General features: G+C 42.4%; 1 protein-coding gene across 1 annotated transcript in view; it reads left to right on the top strand.

Moving 5' to 3' along the window:
• The window catches only part of LOC310813399 (dihydropyrimidine dehydrogenase [NADP(+)]-like), a gene marked incomplete at both ends in the record, with an annotated part of 123,357 nt that overhangs the window by 46,589 nt on the left and 56,500 nt on the right, over positions 1 to 20,268 (top strand). The window contains 8 exon segments of the mRNA XM_083682370.1: positions 2,359 to 2,466; positions 3,015 to 3,037; positions 3,041 to 3,184; positions 4,786 to 4,898; positions 4,900 to 4,956; positions 7,630 to 7,694; positions 8,300 to 8,484; positions 11,395 to 11,610. Coding sequence (XP_083538496.1) covers positions 2,359 to 2,466; positions 3,015 to 3,037; positions 3,041 to 3,184; positions 4,786 to 4,898; positions 4,900 to 4,956; positions 7,630 to 7,694; positions 8,300 to 8,484; positions 11,395 to 11,610 — 911 coding nt within the window.

Here is a 20,268-nt window from a genome sequence, read left to right as displayed (position 1 = left end):
TCTTTTTTTCAAAAGTCTTTTGATAGCCGCCTCCTAATTATGGTGAGTCGTTTACTTAAACCATTTTGGGATTTTTCCCCACAAAGGGATGTCAAAGGGATGTAAAGGAATTTCAATTCCCGGCGAGAAATGAAAGCACAGTGTGTTTGCAATTAATTTCTGTGATTTCATACTAGTCCTTTACAGGCTTTTTAAATGTCATCCTCAGACATGATTGACATGCAAATTTTTCCCTGGCAGTATGCTAAATGCAAGGCAGGTTGGGGGAGGCTGATAAGGGCATTGTTTCTGAGCTATAGGCTTAGGAAGCCAGCTCAAAGGTTCATTGGGTTTAAAGAGGGGTTTTAACCCTCTCTGTGCCATCCTTCGATGTGATCTCTGCTAGGCTGAATTGTCTTGGTTCTCTTTTCATTATGAGCTTCACCGAAATGTCTCTTTGCCTCTGTGGTCTTTTAAAGAGAACGTTCGACAGCAGATGTTCTGAGTCTTGAGAGGCTGAAAGGATTTTCATTGATCGGACTGGCGCGCCTTGAAAGCAGTAGAAATATGTTGATGTTAGAAAAAAAAAGAAACAACATACTTTTGTTTTGTAATTTAAATAGCTGAAATGGGTCTGATGACACAGTGTGCTGTTGATGCTGTAAAGTGGAAAACCATTTTGGCTCCCTATTCTGAGGAAAAGTTCTCAACTTATTAAATTATTTTGACTATTACTCTTACATTATATGTGACCCTAATACAGTTCATCACAATGGCTGATCAATGGCTGATGAGAAGATCAGATCTGTCTGTGAAGACACTGTCAATAGGCTTGTATCAGTCAGATAGAACATATAATTGGCACATATACAGACATCTTTTAGAAATATTTCCTTTTCCTTTGATAGGAATCACAATAGCCCACTTGGATTTCCACCATAAAGCCCGTTTGAGATGCAGTGGCCTCCATCTTTCAGAAATAGCCATTTTCTCATGACATCTCTCTTTGGAGTCGTCCCTTTCTTCCTGTGACAAGGTTAATGAAACCCCAGCACAGAGGGCATCTATGACTCCAGAGGTCCTTATTTATGTTAAATCTTAATGTACTTAGTGTGCCTCTGCATCATTTAACACAGTGCCCTTGGCACTTGTTCGTCTTCGCGCAATTCATAAGGGTGACCGGGGTCAGGGACTGTACAGTGAATAAAAGCCTGTGCCGGGAACGGAGAGCTCCTGTCCTCCACCTCCTTCTTCACCTTCTCCTCCTCCTCCCTCACTTTCCCTCTCTTTCTCTCTTACTTCCTCGCTCTCTCTCTGCTTTGATGGCAACTGATAACATGTGATTAATGAGAGCCGGGCCGGGCCGAGAATGAAAACATTTGCAACTGATGATTTATTATTTTTTATTCTTTTAAATAAAAAGGGGGTAGGGTGTGCTTGTACCGTCCCTCTGCCGAGGGTAAGGTGTATGAATCAGGGAGGAGAGAGGGAAACGAGAGGCAACACGTTACAATGGAGTTGTCAAAAAGGAAGATGTTATTGTTGAAATCCACTTTGTCACGATCACAGTTTTTTTGTTAGTCTGCTCTGATTTGGTGGTGAATACTAATGAATACTACAGTCTGTTAAACCAACACTGTGAGTTGTAGCATTAATCAGCATGAGCCCAAGGTGATTGGGTAAGGTAAGTTCACAAAACAATCACTATGTTTTCACCTACACCAACTGTGTGGCTGTAAGAAGATGCCTATAGCTATGCTAGTATTGTTTTTGTTATATTTAGGAACCTGACTGCTTTGATATGCTGTGGTACTGTTTGTGTGATCTTCTGGTTGGAGAAAGGAAAAGCTTGCATTTACTTCTATTCTGTATGTACCTACAGATGAGTGTTTTATGTAGTCTTTATGTTTTTTTCATAAGAAGGTAGTTCCTTTGAATCATTAGTAGTAGGCTCTAGAATGGATGCAGTTCTATGCTTTGACATAAAAGTTCTCTCTTATAAATGGGAGATATTAATCATTTGTGTGTCTTATTGCAATGTGCCCGTTGTGTCACATAAACCTGCATTTTTAAACACTGAAGGAAAGCGTTCGACTCTCTGACACAATTTACCCTTACAGCCACCATCATTCAGCAGTTCATATACATATTTTATGAGCTCTCACTCATGATATAATTTCCCCGTTAGGACCTGATGTTATTTACTATTGAAAAGACCAGCATAATAAGTCCTGCTCAAAAAAACTGGAACATTTTCAAAGCAATGAGGTTTAAAACTGGTTGTTGAGGATGTTTTCATACTGTATGTACAGTGCTGTAGCATGGCAGAATAGGTTGTATAATTTTCTGTTTTGGTCTGTACTGCTTTCTTGTCAACAGGTCTCCCGCAGGCAAACAGGCATCGAATCTTTGAAGGCCTGTCGATGGAGCAGGGCTTTTATACGTCCAAGGATTTCCTCCCCCTAGTTGCGAAGGCCAGCAAAAGAGGTAAATACTGCAACCAAAAGAAAGAGAGCCTAAGTGCAAATTTCACATTATTCTACGAATTGTAAACAACTGAAAACAGTTTGCTATATTCACTGTTATATATTGCTTTCAGGATTGCATAAGTATTTATTTATTTTCGTTTACAAAAATGTCATGGTGACATCGCAGCGGTAATTACTGAGTGGCTTCTCTTTATGTGTTACATTGTGTAAAGAGGTCGCCTGTGAGAAAAGGGAACAGGCTGCAGACAGGATCCTAGTCAATAGTGTAAGTGCTGTGGAAACAGGGTTGGCCATGAGTAATAGCACTTACAAAGTTTGAGAAGACTTCTGAAACAATTAATTGATTGTCACAGCCAGGGGAGGGGAAAGTCTTTGTTGACATAATTCCCTCATATTTAGAACTACCTGCTGTAGAGTATATAGTCATAGGACATACTTGGGGGGGGGGGAAATAGGCAAAACCTACTTCTCATTGACACATAATAATAAGTAATTTGACATGCTGTATCATCACACTTCTCCTTTTGTCCTGTTCTCTCTTTTCAGGGACGTGCAGCTGCCGCCCCTCCTAGCCTGAGCTTCGTGGCACTGTGATTGTGTTGGGTGCGGGCGACGCAGCCTTCGACTGTGCCACCTCTGCCCTGCGATGTGGTGCGCATCGAGCCTATGTAGTTTTCAGGAAGTGCTTCACTAACATCAGGGCTGTCCCTGAAGAGGTAAAGAAAATAATGAAACAGTGATAGAGCGATATTGCTGTATGATGAAGCAATTGAGAGACAGAGAGAGTTGAGGAGCGAAAGAGAGAGAAGGAAAGAAAGAGAGAGTGAAAGCAAGTGAGAGTGAGGGAGGCAGAGAGAGGGTGAGAGTGAGAAAGAGAGAGAGATAGACAACATCACGGGGAGAGAGAGAGAGAGAGAGAGAGAGAGAGAGAGAAGGCGAGAGAGAGACAGAGGATGCGCTGGCTTTATTGAGATGTCTGTGTGAGTGTCCTTTCTCTGCCCCTGCTGACACCTCTTAAGCCTCTTTTCTCTCTTGTTTATTACAAAGACTTGTCTTTGGGTTCGGCAGGCGATAACTGTCAAAAAACTCAGCTCACACACAGAGAAGAACCCCAGAAGGCCTCCCTAGGATCTCTAGCTGTCCCTTTGTAGCAACAGATCTACAAAGGATAGAGGAAATGTATCATGGACAGGGCTATTTTCACTGTTCCTTCAAAGATATATCTGCAATTGAAGTATGGCATTCACTCTCTCTCTCTCTCTCTGTCTCTCTCTCTCTCTCTCTCTCTCTCTCTCTCTCTCTATGTACTCTTGATTCTTATCATATTTGATGTGGCGGCATGCTCGCTAAATGTTACTTATAGACCTTCAAGTAGCAGTGGGAGTAAGATGCATACAGTAGTTGCACTAGTATGACTGCGGGTTGGGACAGATAACATGTTGATAAGTCAAGATAACAACTGTACCGGTACCCAGCACACACTCCAACTCCACAGTAGCCAATATAAAGTCAGTCGTAACGATTTGACCTTCATGTTTCTTTTTATGAGGATATCTTGGCAGAAATAAAGCAGATGTCACCGGTATAATAGGAATGTCGAGGTTGAACAGTAGCCACATTCTGATCGGTCCAAACTGCAACTTTTGTCACGCTTCATATCAGCGCTTACCTCATGCTACCATAGTAACGCTGAAAATAACCCTAACGAAATGAGAAAAGTAAGGTGATTATCAACAGCTGTTTGCTTTTCCCTGCTGGAGCCTACCGTTAAGCTGCTCCTATCGCCTCACACTAATTAAGTTTGTTTATAAGGTATATTAAGTTTAGGACTCTTGTAGGCGTAAGTAACCTTCACAGAGAAGAAAAAAAGCTATTCTGCTCAATATTGTGTGAAGCGTGAGCATTGATGTCAACTGAGACAATTGCAGTGTGCATATCTCAGGAGTGAAACTGACATTTGAATGACTTTATTGTAGGTGGGGTCTTTTTTCATTACTATGTTTGCAATCAAATGAGTTTGAACACAACGGGGAAACTTCTTATTTTATAACATTGTGTATCGGTGTATTGTTAGAGTGAAATGCAGTTGGTATTGTTGCCTTCACAAGCCAACACAACAGTTTAGCCCTTGGGTTTAATAGTTAGACACTTAAAGTAACACTTTATTTTACAGCTCTGTGTCAGCTGTGATTTACCTGACGTTTGCTAATCAGTCAGTGGTTACAATGTGTTTACTTTATGATACTTACATTGAATACATAATTAATAGTTTCTGGTCATATTGCCTTCTGAACATTCCTCTGCATGTCCTCTGTAGATGGAGCTGGCCAAGGAGGAGAAGTGTGAGTTCCTCCCCTTCCTCTTCCCTCATGAGGTTATCATGAAGGTGGGCTGTGTGGCAGGCATGGAGTTCTGTCGGACGGAGCTGACAGTCAGGAGAGTGGATGGAGGATGAGGACCAGATCATACGCTTCAGAGCGAAACAAAGGTATTGATTACGAGGTTGTCCTTATGACACAGTAATGACAGCTTTATGAACGTGAGGAAGGTGTCATAACCGTTCACGAGCAGTTATATCATATGGATGGCTGTTTTCATGATACCGGTTGTGGGGTTTGCATCATCACAATATTATGATACCTTTAAAAAATATATCTGATAACAGTATTGTGTTAATCAATCCATCACTATGACTTGTTTTTATCCTTACCTAGTCTACGGCTCAGTTATTTGTGAGAAAACATCTTCGATTGAACGCCTCTCTGAAAAGTGTGATGGACATTATCCTTCAGCTGCTACACACGGACAGACAACTGAGGCAACAAACACTAGCCATTGTGAGATGCTGCTACACCTGCTTCTCCTCCCATCATACCAGCAGAGACAGTGCTCCCGTTTAGATACGACTGTGTATCTGCCTGGTGTGCTAATACCAGTCTCACTTATCTTAATTTAGCAGAGTTGGAGCAGGACTTAAGGTGATACTCAGTCAGCACTTAGTCCCTCATCAGCAGCAGCGCACAGTAAAGCTTGTTTTGAGACTCTTAAGATGAGTATCAGTGATGAGAACTGTACTGGCTCCCATGTACTGCTGCTTAAGTCTCACGGGGGTGTTTATTACACCTTGTCTTATTAAAGTTGATACATTACTGCATACTGACCTGGTGTGTATTCTCCCGCACAACACAAGGACATGTTTTTTTCTTAAAAAAAAAAAAAACACTGGCTGTGACAACGCCTGTCTTTGCGTGTGACACTGTCGTGAGGGCAGGTAATTAGATTGCATTGAGAAAGGGCATACCTGCTATGATTTTCAATTAGGGTCATATTGAATAAACAGAGGCGGGTGTCACACCAGGGCCGCGCACTGTCCAGAGTCAACCAACGATGACATGGAATCACAGTAATGAGTTTCATGGTAGAGGAGACAACAGAGCTTTACAACTGGTTACCCAGCGGAGCCATTAGCCAACCTTGCCAGGCAGCACAGATGTGCTAATACCTAGTTGGGCTACCTAAGCAAGCAGAAACCAACCATGTTTTACACACAGTCATAATCGGCCATGACGGTGAAATACACATTCGCTCAACCAAGTAATTAGGATAGAGTGTGTATCGGTGCAAACGTAAGACAATGCAGGCAAGTTTCAGATTTTCTATCTGACTGTGTCTTATTGATTTTATAGATCATGTTAAAGGTTGATTGACTGGCTGTTATCGTAACCTGCTTCACTGATTCAGTTTATCCAGTCCTCTCATAGCTGAAATTGATTTTATGAGCCACAATGTTGAGCTGCTCTTTTCCTCTACAACGGTTGACCTGTTGTTAAAAAGAGTCCTTAGAACTTGCTCCACATCCCCAAGGTGTCGTCGAAGTGAAGGAGGGTATTGTTATGATTAGCAATTAGTCCACAAGGTTAATTAAAACATGAGGAATTACCGATAAGAGGCTGAATGAAATTGGGTGCATGACTGCGAGCAAACTAGTTTAATCTGATTGGATGATATTTCTGTAAAACCTGATTGACTGCATATTTCGGTAGAATTTATCCAAGCTTGGCATGTGACGTGTGTGCGTGTGTGTGTGTGTGTGTGTGTGTGTGTGTGTGTGTGTGTGTGTGTGTGTGTGTGTGTGAGTGTGTGTGAGTGTGTGTGTGTGTGTGTGTGTGTGAGTGTGTGTGTGTGTGTGTGTGTGTGTGTGTACATTGCTCTCGTTGCACATACTGTGATGTGATTATACATTGCTACACTGTCACCTTAGCATTTCTCAAACCTAAGACAAGTTCCTGCTGTACGAAGAACAAAATGCTGAGAAACATATTTTCAGAGAGGGTCCGTGGTAAAATTCGCTCATTCTAGAAATATGAATCGCTTGTCCACTTAAGTATCTTGTCAGATGCACAGAGGAGCCCCAGCAGTGAAGGAAAGCTGACTTAGCAGTATAAGCCTGGCCCACAGTCTAGTGGGCTGACCCATTGGAGGGAGCAACATGATTAGATCCCTGCTTGCATTTGGCTGATTGGTGATTTCTGCTGGGAGGGGGGTTGGGGAGGATGGGGGACAAAAACATACACTTCAGTGTTAAGATAAAGCAGCTCTTTCCGCTGCATTGTCACAAACTGTGGAGCCCACCGCTCAAAGGGAAATATTCAGACATCAGCAGTACATTAATCACCATAGATCAGTAGTAATGGCTGCATTCACTACACCCCTCTGCTATCATTCATCAGGAGGCTTTGTGTAAGTTGATGTTTGTTTTGTTGCAGGTGACTTGCATGACAAATGCAGTTCTTTTGTGTTGTAGCTTAGCAGGGGAGGGGCATGCTAATAATCACATGACAGGTCATGCAGGGAAGACATATATGGAAATATATGACAAAATGTGGTCTTACCTCCACACAGTAGTGAAGGACACAGCATGTATGTATTTGAACAATGGCATGGCATTCTCTTACGTAGGAGAGAGAGAATCCTCTCTGGAATATGGTTTTTCTTGTTCCTAAATATTGTTTGTAGGATTCTAACGATCAGCTGTCTACAGTAAATGTTATGGGTGGGAGAGGGGGAAATGACTTGACGCCATTTTGTTTTCTCAATTTTCTCTAAATGAGTGCATTCATCACTGTGGCAGGGTAATGCTGGTGTGTTTATTCCCTATCAGTGTGTATGATAGCGCTCAACGCATCATGTGCCTCAAATTCTCCACTGTCCTTCCCTTGAGGAGGCGTACCAATCCCATGCCTTTAGCCTATTAAACCCCAATGCTATGGTGTAATAAAAAAAATAAGAAAAATACTGTATGAAGTCTATACATTTCCCTGTACAGCCAAACTATGGGCGTCAAATAGAACCTTCCACATTGAATGGACTGGAAAGGTGAAACTTCCCCCCCCCCCTAGCAATTCTAATAGTGTATAATAAATCTCGCCCAGCTCGTAGATCTGTATTTAAAAATGTCCTCATTGATAGATGTGGGCCATCGTCCATGCTGAAAAGCATTCCGTCTGAAAGATGAATTGTATAGGTGGGCACGGGAGGGGGAAGAAAATACCATTTTGTAATGTAGATCAGTTTGACAGAGTATCTCTTGGCTAACATTGCTAACGGTGAATGAAATGCATCAGGAGATGTTACATTAACCTAACTGAGAGAAAGGGGAGAGGGAGGGAGAACAAATCTGCCACTGTCATTTGTCTTGTCACAGACTTCATATTGCTCTCTGTATGGTTTCTAGTCTATCACGCTTGCTCACTCTCACCCCCCCCCCCCCCCCCCCCCATGCGCGCTCTCTTTCCACCCTCCTCGCTCTCTCTCTCTTTCTCTCTAACCAGTGAAGGAGGCCATGGTCCCCATCAGGTTAAGTCGTTGGGGTCTCCCAGAGCTGGACCCTGAGAGCATGCAGAGCAGTGAGCCATGGCTGTTTGCTGGAGGGGACGTGGCAGGGCTGGCCAACACCACTGTGGAGTCAGTCAATGATGGAAAACAAGCCTCCTGGCACATCCACAAGTACTTACAGGTGGGCCACAAGGGGTGGTGTTCTATACACACACACGCACGCACGCACGCACGCACACACACACACACACATACACACACCAACATTTTGTATGTAACCAGTGTATCATTGTGTCTACTGTACACATTATCTGGCATTGGCATGCTCATATTCAGCACAGATAATACAAATACAGACCCTCCCACCTGCACTGAAGCGTTGGTGCTTCAGAGACTGGAGCAGATGTTTGGGTATTAACTTCTGAGACCAGAAAACCCTATGGTAAGGGATCTAGAGGACACATTAATTATGAAGGAGGAAAGTCATGCATTCATTGTATATGGGGATAGATGTACTTAATGTCCTTAATGCTATGTTAATGTAGTTATTACCACTCTGAGAACATCACTGTATGTAATGAATGTATGCTTTATCATATGACCTGCACTGGTGTACAGTTTGAGCCATTTGCAATGGTTGTTTAGCTGCATTATTGAGTGAAGTGTTTTTTTTATGCTACAGTAGATATATATGCAGCACCTCCACTGTGTGTGCTAACTAGCATATCCTGCCTCTAAGGCATTGGCAATAGAAGTTTGCTAAGCCTAATTAGATTGCCACTAGAAAATACCTTAGAAAGAGAGAAAAGGATGTAGAAAGAGGGAGAGAAAGACAGAGAACGAGTGAGCGAGAGCAAGAACATTGATGAAGGATTTACTGATTACAGTGTTTGTTTGAAGTTCTTCATTTCAAAACTGCATGTGCTCCCACTTGATATCTGATTGGTGCTACGACCTGTCAGTCATTTCTTTTCAGTGACATCAACAGCCCACCCACTTCTGACTGCCCAATAGCCATTGAACAATCTATGTTTGACAGAGTGTGCAGAGTGCCCTGAGTTTGTCGAGAGAGACTAGACATTTTGCTACAAACTAACTTGGTTCCCCCTCGATGTATTTTATATCACTTGTTTAGTTGTTTGTTTTATATCAAGTTGTTATCTCTTGCAAGTGAGAACTACCGTATCTGTCAATATCTTATGAATTATTGAAATGGTATGTTTCCATTGTGAAATGAGGCATTTCTTTTCCTTTGTGGTTGGACAGGAAACACCAAGTCATGCTCATCAGCATTACCATATTCACTCTGAGTCAACCACTCAGCAGGGACTGCAGATGCTACTGTAGCACTTACTTGGTGAACTCCCAACAAATTAGTCAAAGTGCAATGCAAATGGACCCACACTGGGCTCCTCTAAAGGCAGGATCAGATGCAGAGAGGATGTTTTACTGCCCCCCCCGGTCCACTCCCAGCCTGGCGGCTTGTCTTCCTGAGGTTCCTGTCCTCCACCCCATCCTTCCATTTTTCTGACATTATCCTGCAAAGTGCAGCACTTGGCAGACATGCTCAAGGTTCAGAGGCAGGTTAATTGTTGGAACCTTAGCTGTGGTCAGTGCAGAGCAAAGATAAGTGTTTATTTGCAGATTAAATTACCACTTGTAACCAGAAAGGAAGGACAAGCAGATTGCTTGGCTTTTTACGGTAATGGACCAAGGAAGAGGAAATGAATTGAGGCAATTTGCAGAAAGGGTCACCAATTAATATCCCAGGCATTCAAAGGTCCCCTGTAGTGCATGTACGCATTCCCTTTTTTAAAGATGTTTTTATATCAGATACTGTTTCAGTGTCTTAGGTCTCAGTTTCAATGTACTGTATGCGTTTATGCTGTTTTTAGTGTATTTGTGCTATCATATGCTTGGTTGAATTGAGATATGTCATTATTTATGCAACAAAAAAAACCCTGCAAAATGACTGGAAGTGAATCAACTTCTCATTAATTATCTGTTCATAGCTTAGGTCAACGTTATCTATTAAAGGTCGCAGGAGACCAGTTTCACAGCAGACACGAGGCAAAGAGATGGTCCAAAACATTTCAATCTTTGACAGCTAACAGTGATTGGAACCCCTAGCATTAGTAATAATGCCCTTTTTGTATTTACATTTTCCTGCTGCTGTTTTCCCCTGTGTTTCCTCGCTTGGCGTGTAGTCCTCCACACGTCAAATTCCCCGGAGGGGCACGCCGGCTGTCATGTACGCGCGCCTCCTCGCAGCGTGACACCTCCTCATTCATTATGCGGCGGTGACATCATTACAAAAGCAATCAGAAACGTGTGATAAACGCCAGGCTAATTAAAAAGACAGGCTGGTGTGTGACTGCTGTTGACTTTGTATCTCACCGCAGACAGAGATAAACAATGCAGCAGGGTTTTTAGGGAAATATACTTTCAACAGCCATCCTTCTCCAGATGGTATACCCTACCGCCATACTGTATATAGGTAGTACATAGCCCAATGGGCGTGGTTGAACCTGTTTTCGTTTTTTTTTTTTTAACGATGCCAATATGTTGTTTTTATGGCTGGAGGTGCTGCAATCCAGTAACCACTAAATCATTCGATCTCTGTGTAGGCCTATAGCATTGATGTTATTAACAGCTGAGAGAGTGACTAAATTAAAGCTTTAATCTTACCCTACTTAAGAGATCTTAGCGCTCATAAAAACTAATCTTTATGACCTTTTCAATGCACATATCTCTGCTGTTGTCTTAAGAACGAAGTATCCTAATGTGATGGTTTTGTTTGTGATGGTGCCAGGTGTCGTTCAATATGTTACACACTAACCCCTATGGTCACAATTTTATCAATTGTGGATATTGCTTTTTTGTTTTTACAGATGTTATTGTTCTTATACAACAAGAAGGCATGTTCAATTGGAAATGCAACAAACATTGTTTTGGTTTCACACCGTAAACATTGTTTTGTTGAGTACACACATTCCTTATAGTCTCACAATAATAATAAGAATCTTTTTGTTGCATTATCCCGGAAACCCAATATCTGCAATTGATTGAATTGGGTTGTTTGTCGTTGCAGTCTCTCCATCGTCAGAGTATGGCCAGCACGCCCCAGATCCCACTGTTCCACTGTGCCGTCGATGCTGTAGACATTAGTGTGGAGATTGTCAGGATAAAGTTCCCCAACCCATTTGGCCTGGCCAGCGCCCCACCAACCACCAGTACTGCCATGATCCACAGGGCTTTCCAGGAAGGCTGGGGCTTTGCTCTCACCAAGACCTTCTCCCTCGACAAGGTATTCATGGTTAGCATAGGTGCCTAATGTTTGTGTTTGCTTATTATAATTTGAGGCAACATCATGTTATCATATTTTTTTTTAAACTCATTATAACCAAGGTATTTACTTATTGGTCTTGTTTATATTGCATAGGTGTACTGTATAAATGTTTCCCAGTTAATTTTTCAAGGCAATATTATTATTATTACATAATTTACGAAAATGTATTCACAACTCTTTATCGAAGTTACTGGACCTTATTTTGGAGGAAATTGGCTCCGCAAATCTTGTAAAGTAACAGAAATATGTTTATTGCAAATCTTCTATATGGGAAATTATCATAATAACGAAGTAAACTGAGTCAGTCGTCTCTTCATCCTGATTCACAGAAAGCGTTTTTCCATTACTTTATCTGAGACTAGTGAAAGTTCCAGTAATTCACGACAGAGTCACCCACCTCAACTTTCTATTTTTATCCTCATTTCAGTGTGATTTAAACAGCTTTCGATGGATGGATGACAAATAATCTCTTCATTGAACTTTGAATCGTTTCGTTTTAATTTATCTTCTAATTCTGTCAGTGTGGGAATTAATCAGGAACATATGTTTGTTCGGTGCTAGCTGCTGCCCCTTGATTAGTCTAGCTAAAAAGGGATATGAACAGAAAGTTTAAAAAAAAAGAGTAAAGAAGAGAAAGAAGAGGTAAAAAAACGTAAGAAGAAACACACACACTTGTGACAGATTTCTGCAGCATATAACATGTTCATGTTGCGATACTAAAAATATAAAAAATAGTTGGTACGTATTTACGTCTTGACCTGTGGACATCAGCCATGCAGTTAACTTCTGCCTGTGAGTGTGTTGATAGACTTAATGGTCAGACAGTGTTAGTAGTGCATGTCTGTGCCTGTTATGATGACAATCTGTCACCGTTTCCATCAGTTGTGTTATGGACTGCCCCCTTGTCATTTTGAAAAGGTCAACCTTCTTTTTTTTCCTGTGAGAGACAAATGGAGAGAGAGAGAGAGAGAGAGAGAGAGAGAGAGAGAGAGAGAGAGAGAGAAAGAGAAAGAGAGAGACAGCCTGGATAGTAAGCTACAGTATGATATACTACAATCTCACCACTGGCTTTTGAATAAGCATAATTTGCCATGCCTAGACTTACCAGGGGAGTTGAATGAGAAACAATGGTCAGTCACCCTGGGCATGTGCTTGCATTATCCACTATCCCAAGATGCTTTGCTCTCAGGCACATGAATCAAGATTGACAGCTGCATATGCTAAAATAATGGTTCTGTCTCAGAATATATTTATGTCTTTTTAGGAATTGTAAACATATGTGCATCTCTCCCCTCCCCCTCCCCCTTTCTCTCAACACCTAGCTTTACTCTTGACATTTGTAGATGCCAGATTGGGGTCTAATATACTGTTGCAGCTATTGGCTGTCAGGGTGCACCGAAATACCAGCTGATATCTCAGTAAACAGAAATCATATTATTCTTTATTGTGTGCTTGGCGGGTAAGATTGTTTCGGGGGGCTTTCTTTGGGGAGAGAGATAAAGAAGTTCTTAATGTCAATATGAATGAACAGGCGGCTCCTCGCTATCATCTCTTCTTAAACACAGGGGACCTCTTTTTTTTAATATCCTGTGTATTTGCCAGTGCCGCTCCTATCAAAACATTACCATGCTTCGGCATTGATAGTGGTGGAGATGCAGAGTGGATTACTTGGTAGATATGAGCATCTTCACAGTTTCTAGGGCCTTGTGCGTTAAAGGAAAGAATGTGAATGGAATTGCTAATTAGCTCTTAGGGCCTAGCGGAGGGGAGAAGATAACAAAGCTGGGATGTGCAAGCCAGGCCACTGTTAATTAGAATGAATGAACTATGTTGCGGAAAACATGCAGTTTTTTGCCCCCTTTTTTTTCCTCTGTGAACCATAAGAGACCCATCTGAAACAAGGGAGCGCCGGGGCCACTGTCGCCGGAGCTGATCTATAGCCTTGTCGTTCGCTTCCTCAGGAGTGACGAGTACATTTTTCCTCACGATGTTACCAATTACCGACTGTTAGATCCTTTGATTGATACATAGTGGTAGGGGGGGCTAATTACCAAATCTCCAGATGGATGTCAGTGTGGCAGAGACATTGCTGCATCGCGGAAGAAAGGATACCAGGTATAGATAAGGACCAGACAGGTCTAGTTAACCCCTTGGCTGCCCCGGATCGGAAGCATCACACCTGTAATTGGCCCTAACCCAGTTAAACTGATCAAGACTTCATCTACTGCAGACATGGGTAGAGGACCTGGAGGGCCCTGTAGCTAGGTGGTTAGTCTTCAACACTTGAATTACATTACCAGTGTTATGGTGGGGGTAAAATGGGGATGGGGGGGGATCTACTCAAATCAACTTCCTCACAACAATTAGGATTTGAAGAGCAATGGAACAATAGCACACATTCATACCGTATGTGTGTTTTCAACACTGATTAAAGGGAAACATGACAAACCAACTCTTCCTCATTCATACATAGCCTACATTTTCAAATGTGTCCTTGATTAAATGACAAATTATGAAACATCTCTATGGCAACACTGCTAATATTACATACATCCTAACGACGGCATAGTCCACGGACTCTGTAAATCTGGCTGTACTAATTAACGATGTAGTTTAATCAACTGCACCAACGTTTTATTAAGAGCGAGAGGTTGCGGGGTCATGTACTGTCGATGCCACACAGATTCTCTGATGATTTTTACTGGTAATAAATAGCATGAAGCCATGTGCTGTATGGCAAGTCAATTAGCCTGTTATTCATCCTGGAGGAACTGCTTCTGGCTGATTTAATTAGCTCCTGCACTATTCGGACAACCTCTGACTGTGGAAGTAGTGCATAATGCATTGGTAGGGGGCCCAATGCTGCTTTAAGAGTAGGTGCATGTTTTGTTGGAATATGTCGGGCTGCTTCAAGTTCGGACAAAAAAGAGGAACACACATTGTTTGGTGAGGTCCAGGCTGGTGGGCAGTCCTTCAAAGAAAAGAAGAAAGCTTTGCACTCTTACTCCGATGTAATAACACCATCAGGGTTTAATTTCAGGCTGCCTCAAGTTAACATTGCAAAGAAAGAAAGATCCTTAAAAGCCACATACAGTACTAGAGCTCCTGCACATGTAACAGGCATCACGCTGCTGCAAAACAGAATTGCTTCCTCAGTTACACAAGTCTCGATCTTGGGTCCTCTGTATTGCCAACGCATGTGACCACCCTCTGAAATACCCGATGTTAACCTGCTACGCCACGATGCTGCTACTACCCGATGCTGCTACTACCCGATGCTGCTACGCCACGAAAAGCTAACAATTGGATGGCGTGGGTGGGGGTAATTCAACTTAAGAAGTGAGTTTACAGTTTAACCTCAGTTACACTCACCCCACCAAACCTGACCCAGCCGTTCAGCTGAGCACAACTCTGGATCCGAGTCAACTGGCACCACTGTAACAGGAGTCATGCTGCCGGTAAGCAGTATTGCTTCCTTGCTCACAAGCTCACACTAGTCTCGACCTTGCGTCCTCTGTATTGTCAACACATGTGACCTCCCTTGGAATCGCCTGTTATTAACCAACCAAGCCACTGAAAAGCTAGCAATCCGATGGGGCAGGTAGGGACAGTTCGACTTGAGGAGGGAGTTTACCACTTCAAATCATTTACACACATTGAGTTCTAACTAGATCAGGCACTGTATCATAAAACCAGGTCTCCCCTCAAGGCTGCGGAACAGTAGATTGGCATTACCCCAAATCCAATGCACTGCGTCTCATTTCCATTTCACACCAGCAGGAGTGCATGGTGGGATGGAAAGCCCAGAGTGTGAGTGGAAGTGCTGGTGACATGGTCATTTCATCACCCCTCCTGGCACAGTGACAGAGGAAGCCCAGAGATGGACAGGGTCCTAGGGCTGTGTTGGACACAGTGTGCCCCTGCATGCTGTCTCTGCAAATAAACTGTCCTCTGCCATGTTGTTCCTTAACTAAAAATACTGTATCAGCAAACAGGGTAAATAACTATTCCTTTTAGATCACCGTGGAAGGTAAGGTAATTTCAGCCACTGTCACTGCAAGGAGTGAGGTGCGACCGAGGTGAGATAAAGTATTCAAGATTGGATAGCTAGCACGATTGGACAGGTAGGGCAAGACTGGCAGTGCATTGAGCACTTTACACACAAAAGGCACTTTACATTCAATAATAGGAAAAATACATACAATATGAAATCAACAAATACCCAATCACCTCGTCTCGTCTAGATCAGTGATCCAGAGAACTGACATGACCTCGCATTACAAATACTAGGCTACATCATGAACCACTCCTTGACAGCTCTCCTGAATCGGTTACTTGCAGGCATTTATTTAACAGTAGTTTGTAAACCAATCTACAGAAGCTGTGTAAGAAAGTATGTTTCCCAGATAAGCTCTTAAACCTATACAATACAACATCTGTAGCACTGGCTCTAGTTTAGTGGCATAGCTATGTGTGTCTGACAAGATCTTCAAGATACTTTGGGACTGAGCCGTTGATGATTCTGCTTCATTTCACTGACTTTTTTTTTGACAAGTTCATTGAACTGGGATTGATTATTTTTGAAACAGTCAAAAATAGTTTATCTGTCATGTGGAGGCAAGTCATTTGTCGACAAAGAGTTGTGAAGCTATGTGTTGGAGACTTCCTTTTCCCCAGTTTGATTCTCATAATTGGAAGGTAGAATCATTAACATGATTACGCCCACCACTTGCTCACTGTTCAGAGATTAGTTTTTCCTTCAACAAACAACATGGCATAATAAGCAAAACCAGCGAACTCAACATGGTTTCCTGTTGTTTCAAGGGAGACAAACACGACGACACCACCACATATTTGAGATATTTCACATCGTCTTATATGTGTCCTCCCTTCATCCTCTCCTCATCAGCAATGATTACTCCATGCTAGTGCGCAGTTGTTTCACATTAAAATACGTAAATCAACATAGGTGATTTTGACTGGAATCAGCATAGAGAAACATGGCTGTCAAAGCAGTCAGTGTAAGATCTGAGAGGTGTTGACTAATTGCCTGCTAATTACACAGTAAATTGTCTAATTAAGCTGATGGTTAATTAGGGTAAGCTTGCACAGCAGTTTTTTTTAGGTGTGTGTGTGTGTGTGTGTGTGTGTGTGTGTGTACATTCTCTCTGCTGTATATCCGCTGGATCCCAACATGATGTGCATTCTATGACTATTATATACAGGTTGTGCTGTAAACTGTAACTGTGTACATTGTAATTGCAGTGGTAGCTATAGTACAGTGAAACTACAGCGTTGGTACAGAGAGAGGTCAAAGGTGAGAACACACCCTACACAGTTAAAAACCTCAATATCAACTACATTAAACAGATAATTATCTGAAGAATTAAACCACCTTCAAAACATAACATGACATCCAACATTCGAAATTCAACAAAGTGCTACTTCAGATTTGTACTTGACTTAAATGGTCTATAGCCTGTAGCCAGTGCAGGGAAGCACAGCTGAACCACTTGTGAAGCCTACATATGAATAATAATAACGAGAGTTGAGAATGTTAGCTCCCCAACCTCCCGCTCCATAGTTCGCCATCATCCTTTGTTTGCCCATGGACAGGCCCCTGTTTATTTTCCTCCTGAACTGAAAATCCATGATGTGGAAGAGAGAGAAAAACAGCACACTGTTGGAAGGCACCAGTCACAGTCCAGCAGTTTGTATTTATTTAACAAGCAAATTAGAGCAAGTGGAGTTTATACTGCCTGTATGAGGATGGTAAAAAAACAGATAAGCTAAATACTGCAGCCTCATTAGCTACAGTTACATGTTTACCGTTTATAAATATCCCCATTAATTGGGAGATCAAGGCAGTGGTGACTACCTCTTGCATGGCTGAGAGGGCAGAGAAATTATGCTGCAAAGATCGGCTTTGTCTCCTAATGTGATCAAACTCACCCTGTGTGTGAGTCTTCCACTTGTCATTGGTTCACTTGGGTGTGACATGGCATTGTGGCATGCATCAATTCGTTTCTGTGGTATGTATCGCTCATTTAGGAATAACTCTTAGAGCATTTCATTGTCTATTGTTGCCCAAGTATTACTTTTTTCTTGGTTCAGTGGCGAGTGTTTGATTTTGTTGCCTAGATATCATCATTTTGTATTTCAAATAGGCACATTCCGCTTTATTACAGCTGATAAAAATCATTGTGTTCTCTGTCAGAAAGTGGGCTGATCGTCCCTTCCTGCAAGAATGGAGCAGCATTGCATTATTTTTTTATTTAAAAGGCTCTGCTGCAGAAACTACCATCTTACTTCACATTACTGCTTCAATTTAAAACGACAGGCTACAGCACTACTGTATATCGCACGTTTTAAATACACCGCTACAGAACTTGGTAAAACTGGTTTTAGTTATCATGTCCCCTGGACCTAAAATAATCTTCAAAACAAATTAAAACTTGAGTACCTCATTCCCTTCTGCTTTTAGATATCTCCAGTTTTATGTATGTTCTCTGCTGAAACCTGTGTATGTATTGTATTGTATATGTTTTAGTTAAGTTAACACAGGTCAGTCTTGCAAAAGAGATGCACATCTCAATGGGATAAACTAAATAAAGATAAATAAAAATAAATACACTTTAATAAACATTGTGATATTTTAGGAATTCAAAGTAGAGTTTGACACTGAAACCACTACTGTTGTCAATGAACAGTAGGAGTTTGCAGTTTAATTGATATTAGCAACATGGCTACATTAACAATGTCTTTCTATTTTTGCTTGCTAGCGGAATAGTGAGGGGGAGGTTTTCATCTGGTAAAGTAGTGAATTGTGAAGAGGACTAATGGCCAAGCTGACACACAATATCCTTCTTCATTAATCACAGCGGACTAATATCCTTTTGCTTTGACATTCATTTATTTAGTCTTTGACAGGGCCGTTCTGTCACCTATTCAGCCCACATCTGTACAATGTTAAGGGTTTCTTTTTCAGTGAGTTTCTGTCAATACATCAGAATCAGAACTGTGGGGTGAAATCATCTCACTGCTTAAATGTGAGAGAGAGAGAGAGAGAGAGAGAGAGAGAGAGAGAGCGAGCGAAACACTTCCTTAGCACAACTAAACTTATGTTGAAAAAAATAGAGGAAAAAAAAGAGTCACCGAGTTTTCAAATGGTTAATATAAATTCCGGGGCTGTATATTTGTTAGTTCGATTCAAGGATTGGATTCAAGGTTCTCTGTCAGGCTGTGGACGCTTGCAGGCACACAGCATTGCCTAATGCCCAACCTATTCACTGAAGAACTCATAAATTGGTAAGCCATTGGAGTTGTCACCTTTTGCACACCTTCAGGCTAACACAAGAAGGTCGATAGCTATCTTGGTGCTCACAATTCCACGGAATTGAACTCTGGCTAGTTCGGCAATGATTCCTCAAGTTAGGGTTAGGGTTATGTGCTAGGCCCCTTGTGTAGGCTATGGCTAGCACTTGGACGGTCGGCTATCTTCGAGGGCTTGGGGTTTACAAATCAGTTGAGCCCTTACCTAGCTTTGACAAAACACATTTTTTCCTTTTCTCACGCAAGAAATATTAGTGCCGAGCTCATAGTTCTCGGACCATTTGAGCACTTAATATTTTGACATAATTCCTAGATGGTTACCCTGTGTAACTTCGCTATGTCCCCTGTACGCTAGGTTCCTTGTTGGCTAGCTCACATGTTCGTCTTTTTATGACTTCAGCACGTGGCTTATCTGACAGTTGCTACTGTAGCTTATTCACTTTGTGCGAACAGAGCTAGCACCCTCCTGTTACTGTTAACTTCAGGGCTACTGCTAACTTCTACTGCTAACTTCAGGGCAACTCCTTCGGGAGTATGCACGAATGGATGTGGTCGTGCTTTGTGGGAGACAGAAGTCGGTCCACCGTGCGTTGGTTTACTCCATGCATGGACCGCCGTTCTGGGCGCCTCGTCCTGCAGGCAAATGCGTTGAGGGTGTCATTTCTGCTGAACGCCTCTATGAGGGTGAGGCTCTGCAGGACTCCTTTGGAAATGCCCCCTTTGACTCTTCCTCCGTTGCTGAGCCCCCCTCGAGCCCCAGCTTGTCTAAGGCTTGCAAGGAGTTGAATTAGGGAGAAACCAACAGTGAGGCGGGTGGGCGAGCTATCTATCTGCAGCTCCAACAAGGAGTTCTCAGTTGGTGATGGAGAGGCCGGTGCTAATCTGGACTCCCTCCCCATCCCGCCCAGCCCACTACAGGGACATGGGACAAGCAGGGTGAGGTGAGGCCTCTTCCAAGCTCAATCTCGAGCTCCCCGCGGCCCTGCCATTGCCTAAGAGGATGAGGCTAGATGGGATCACCCTAGAGGTTGAGCCCTCATCTGCGCACCAGCACATGCCCGTCCTCGATGAATGCCTTGAGGCTATTAGATCTTTGTGGAAGCTGCCCTTCTCAGTCAAGCGTGCGGCGAATGGTTTCCTCAGTGGTTCACACTTCTTTCTCCACTCATTGAGTGGAGAAAAAAGGACAAGGCGGTATACACCAGGTTTTGTTTTTATTCACACATCGTGACATTTGTTTGCAAATGTAACAGCATTTATTCACAAACCTTTAGCCATATTTAC

This window comes from Argentina silus (assembly GCF_951799395.1).
Source record: "Argentina silus genome assembly, chromosome: 1".
Classification (NCBI taxonomy): domain Eukaryota; kingdom Metazoa; phylum Chordata; class Actinopteri; order Argentiniformes; family Argentinidae; genus Argentina; species Argentina silus.
The sequence above is the reverse complement of the archived record's forward strand: the minus strand, read 5'-3'. Positions and strand labels throughout refer to the sequence as shown.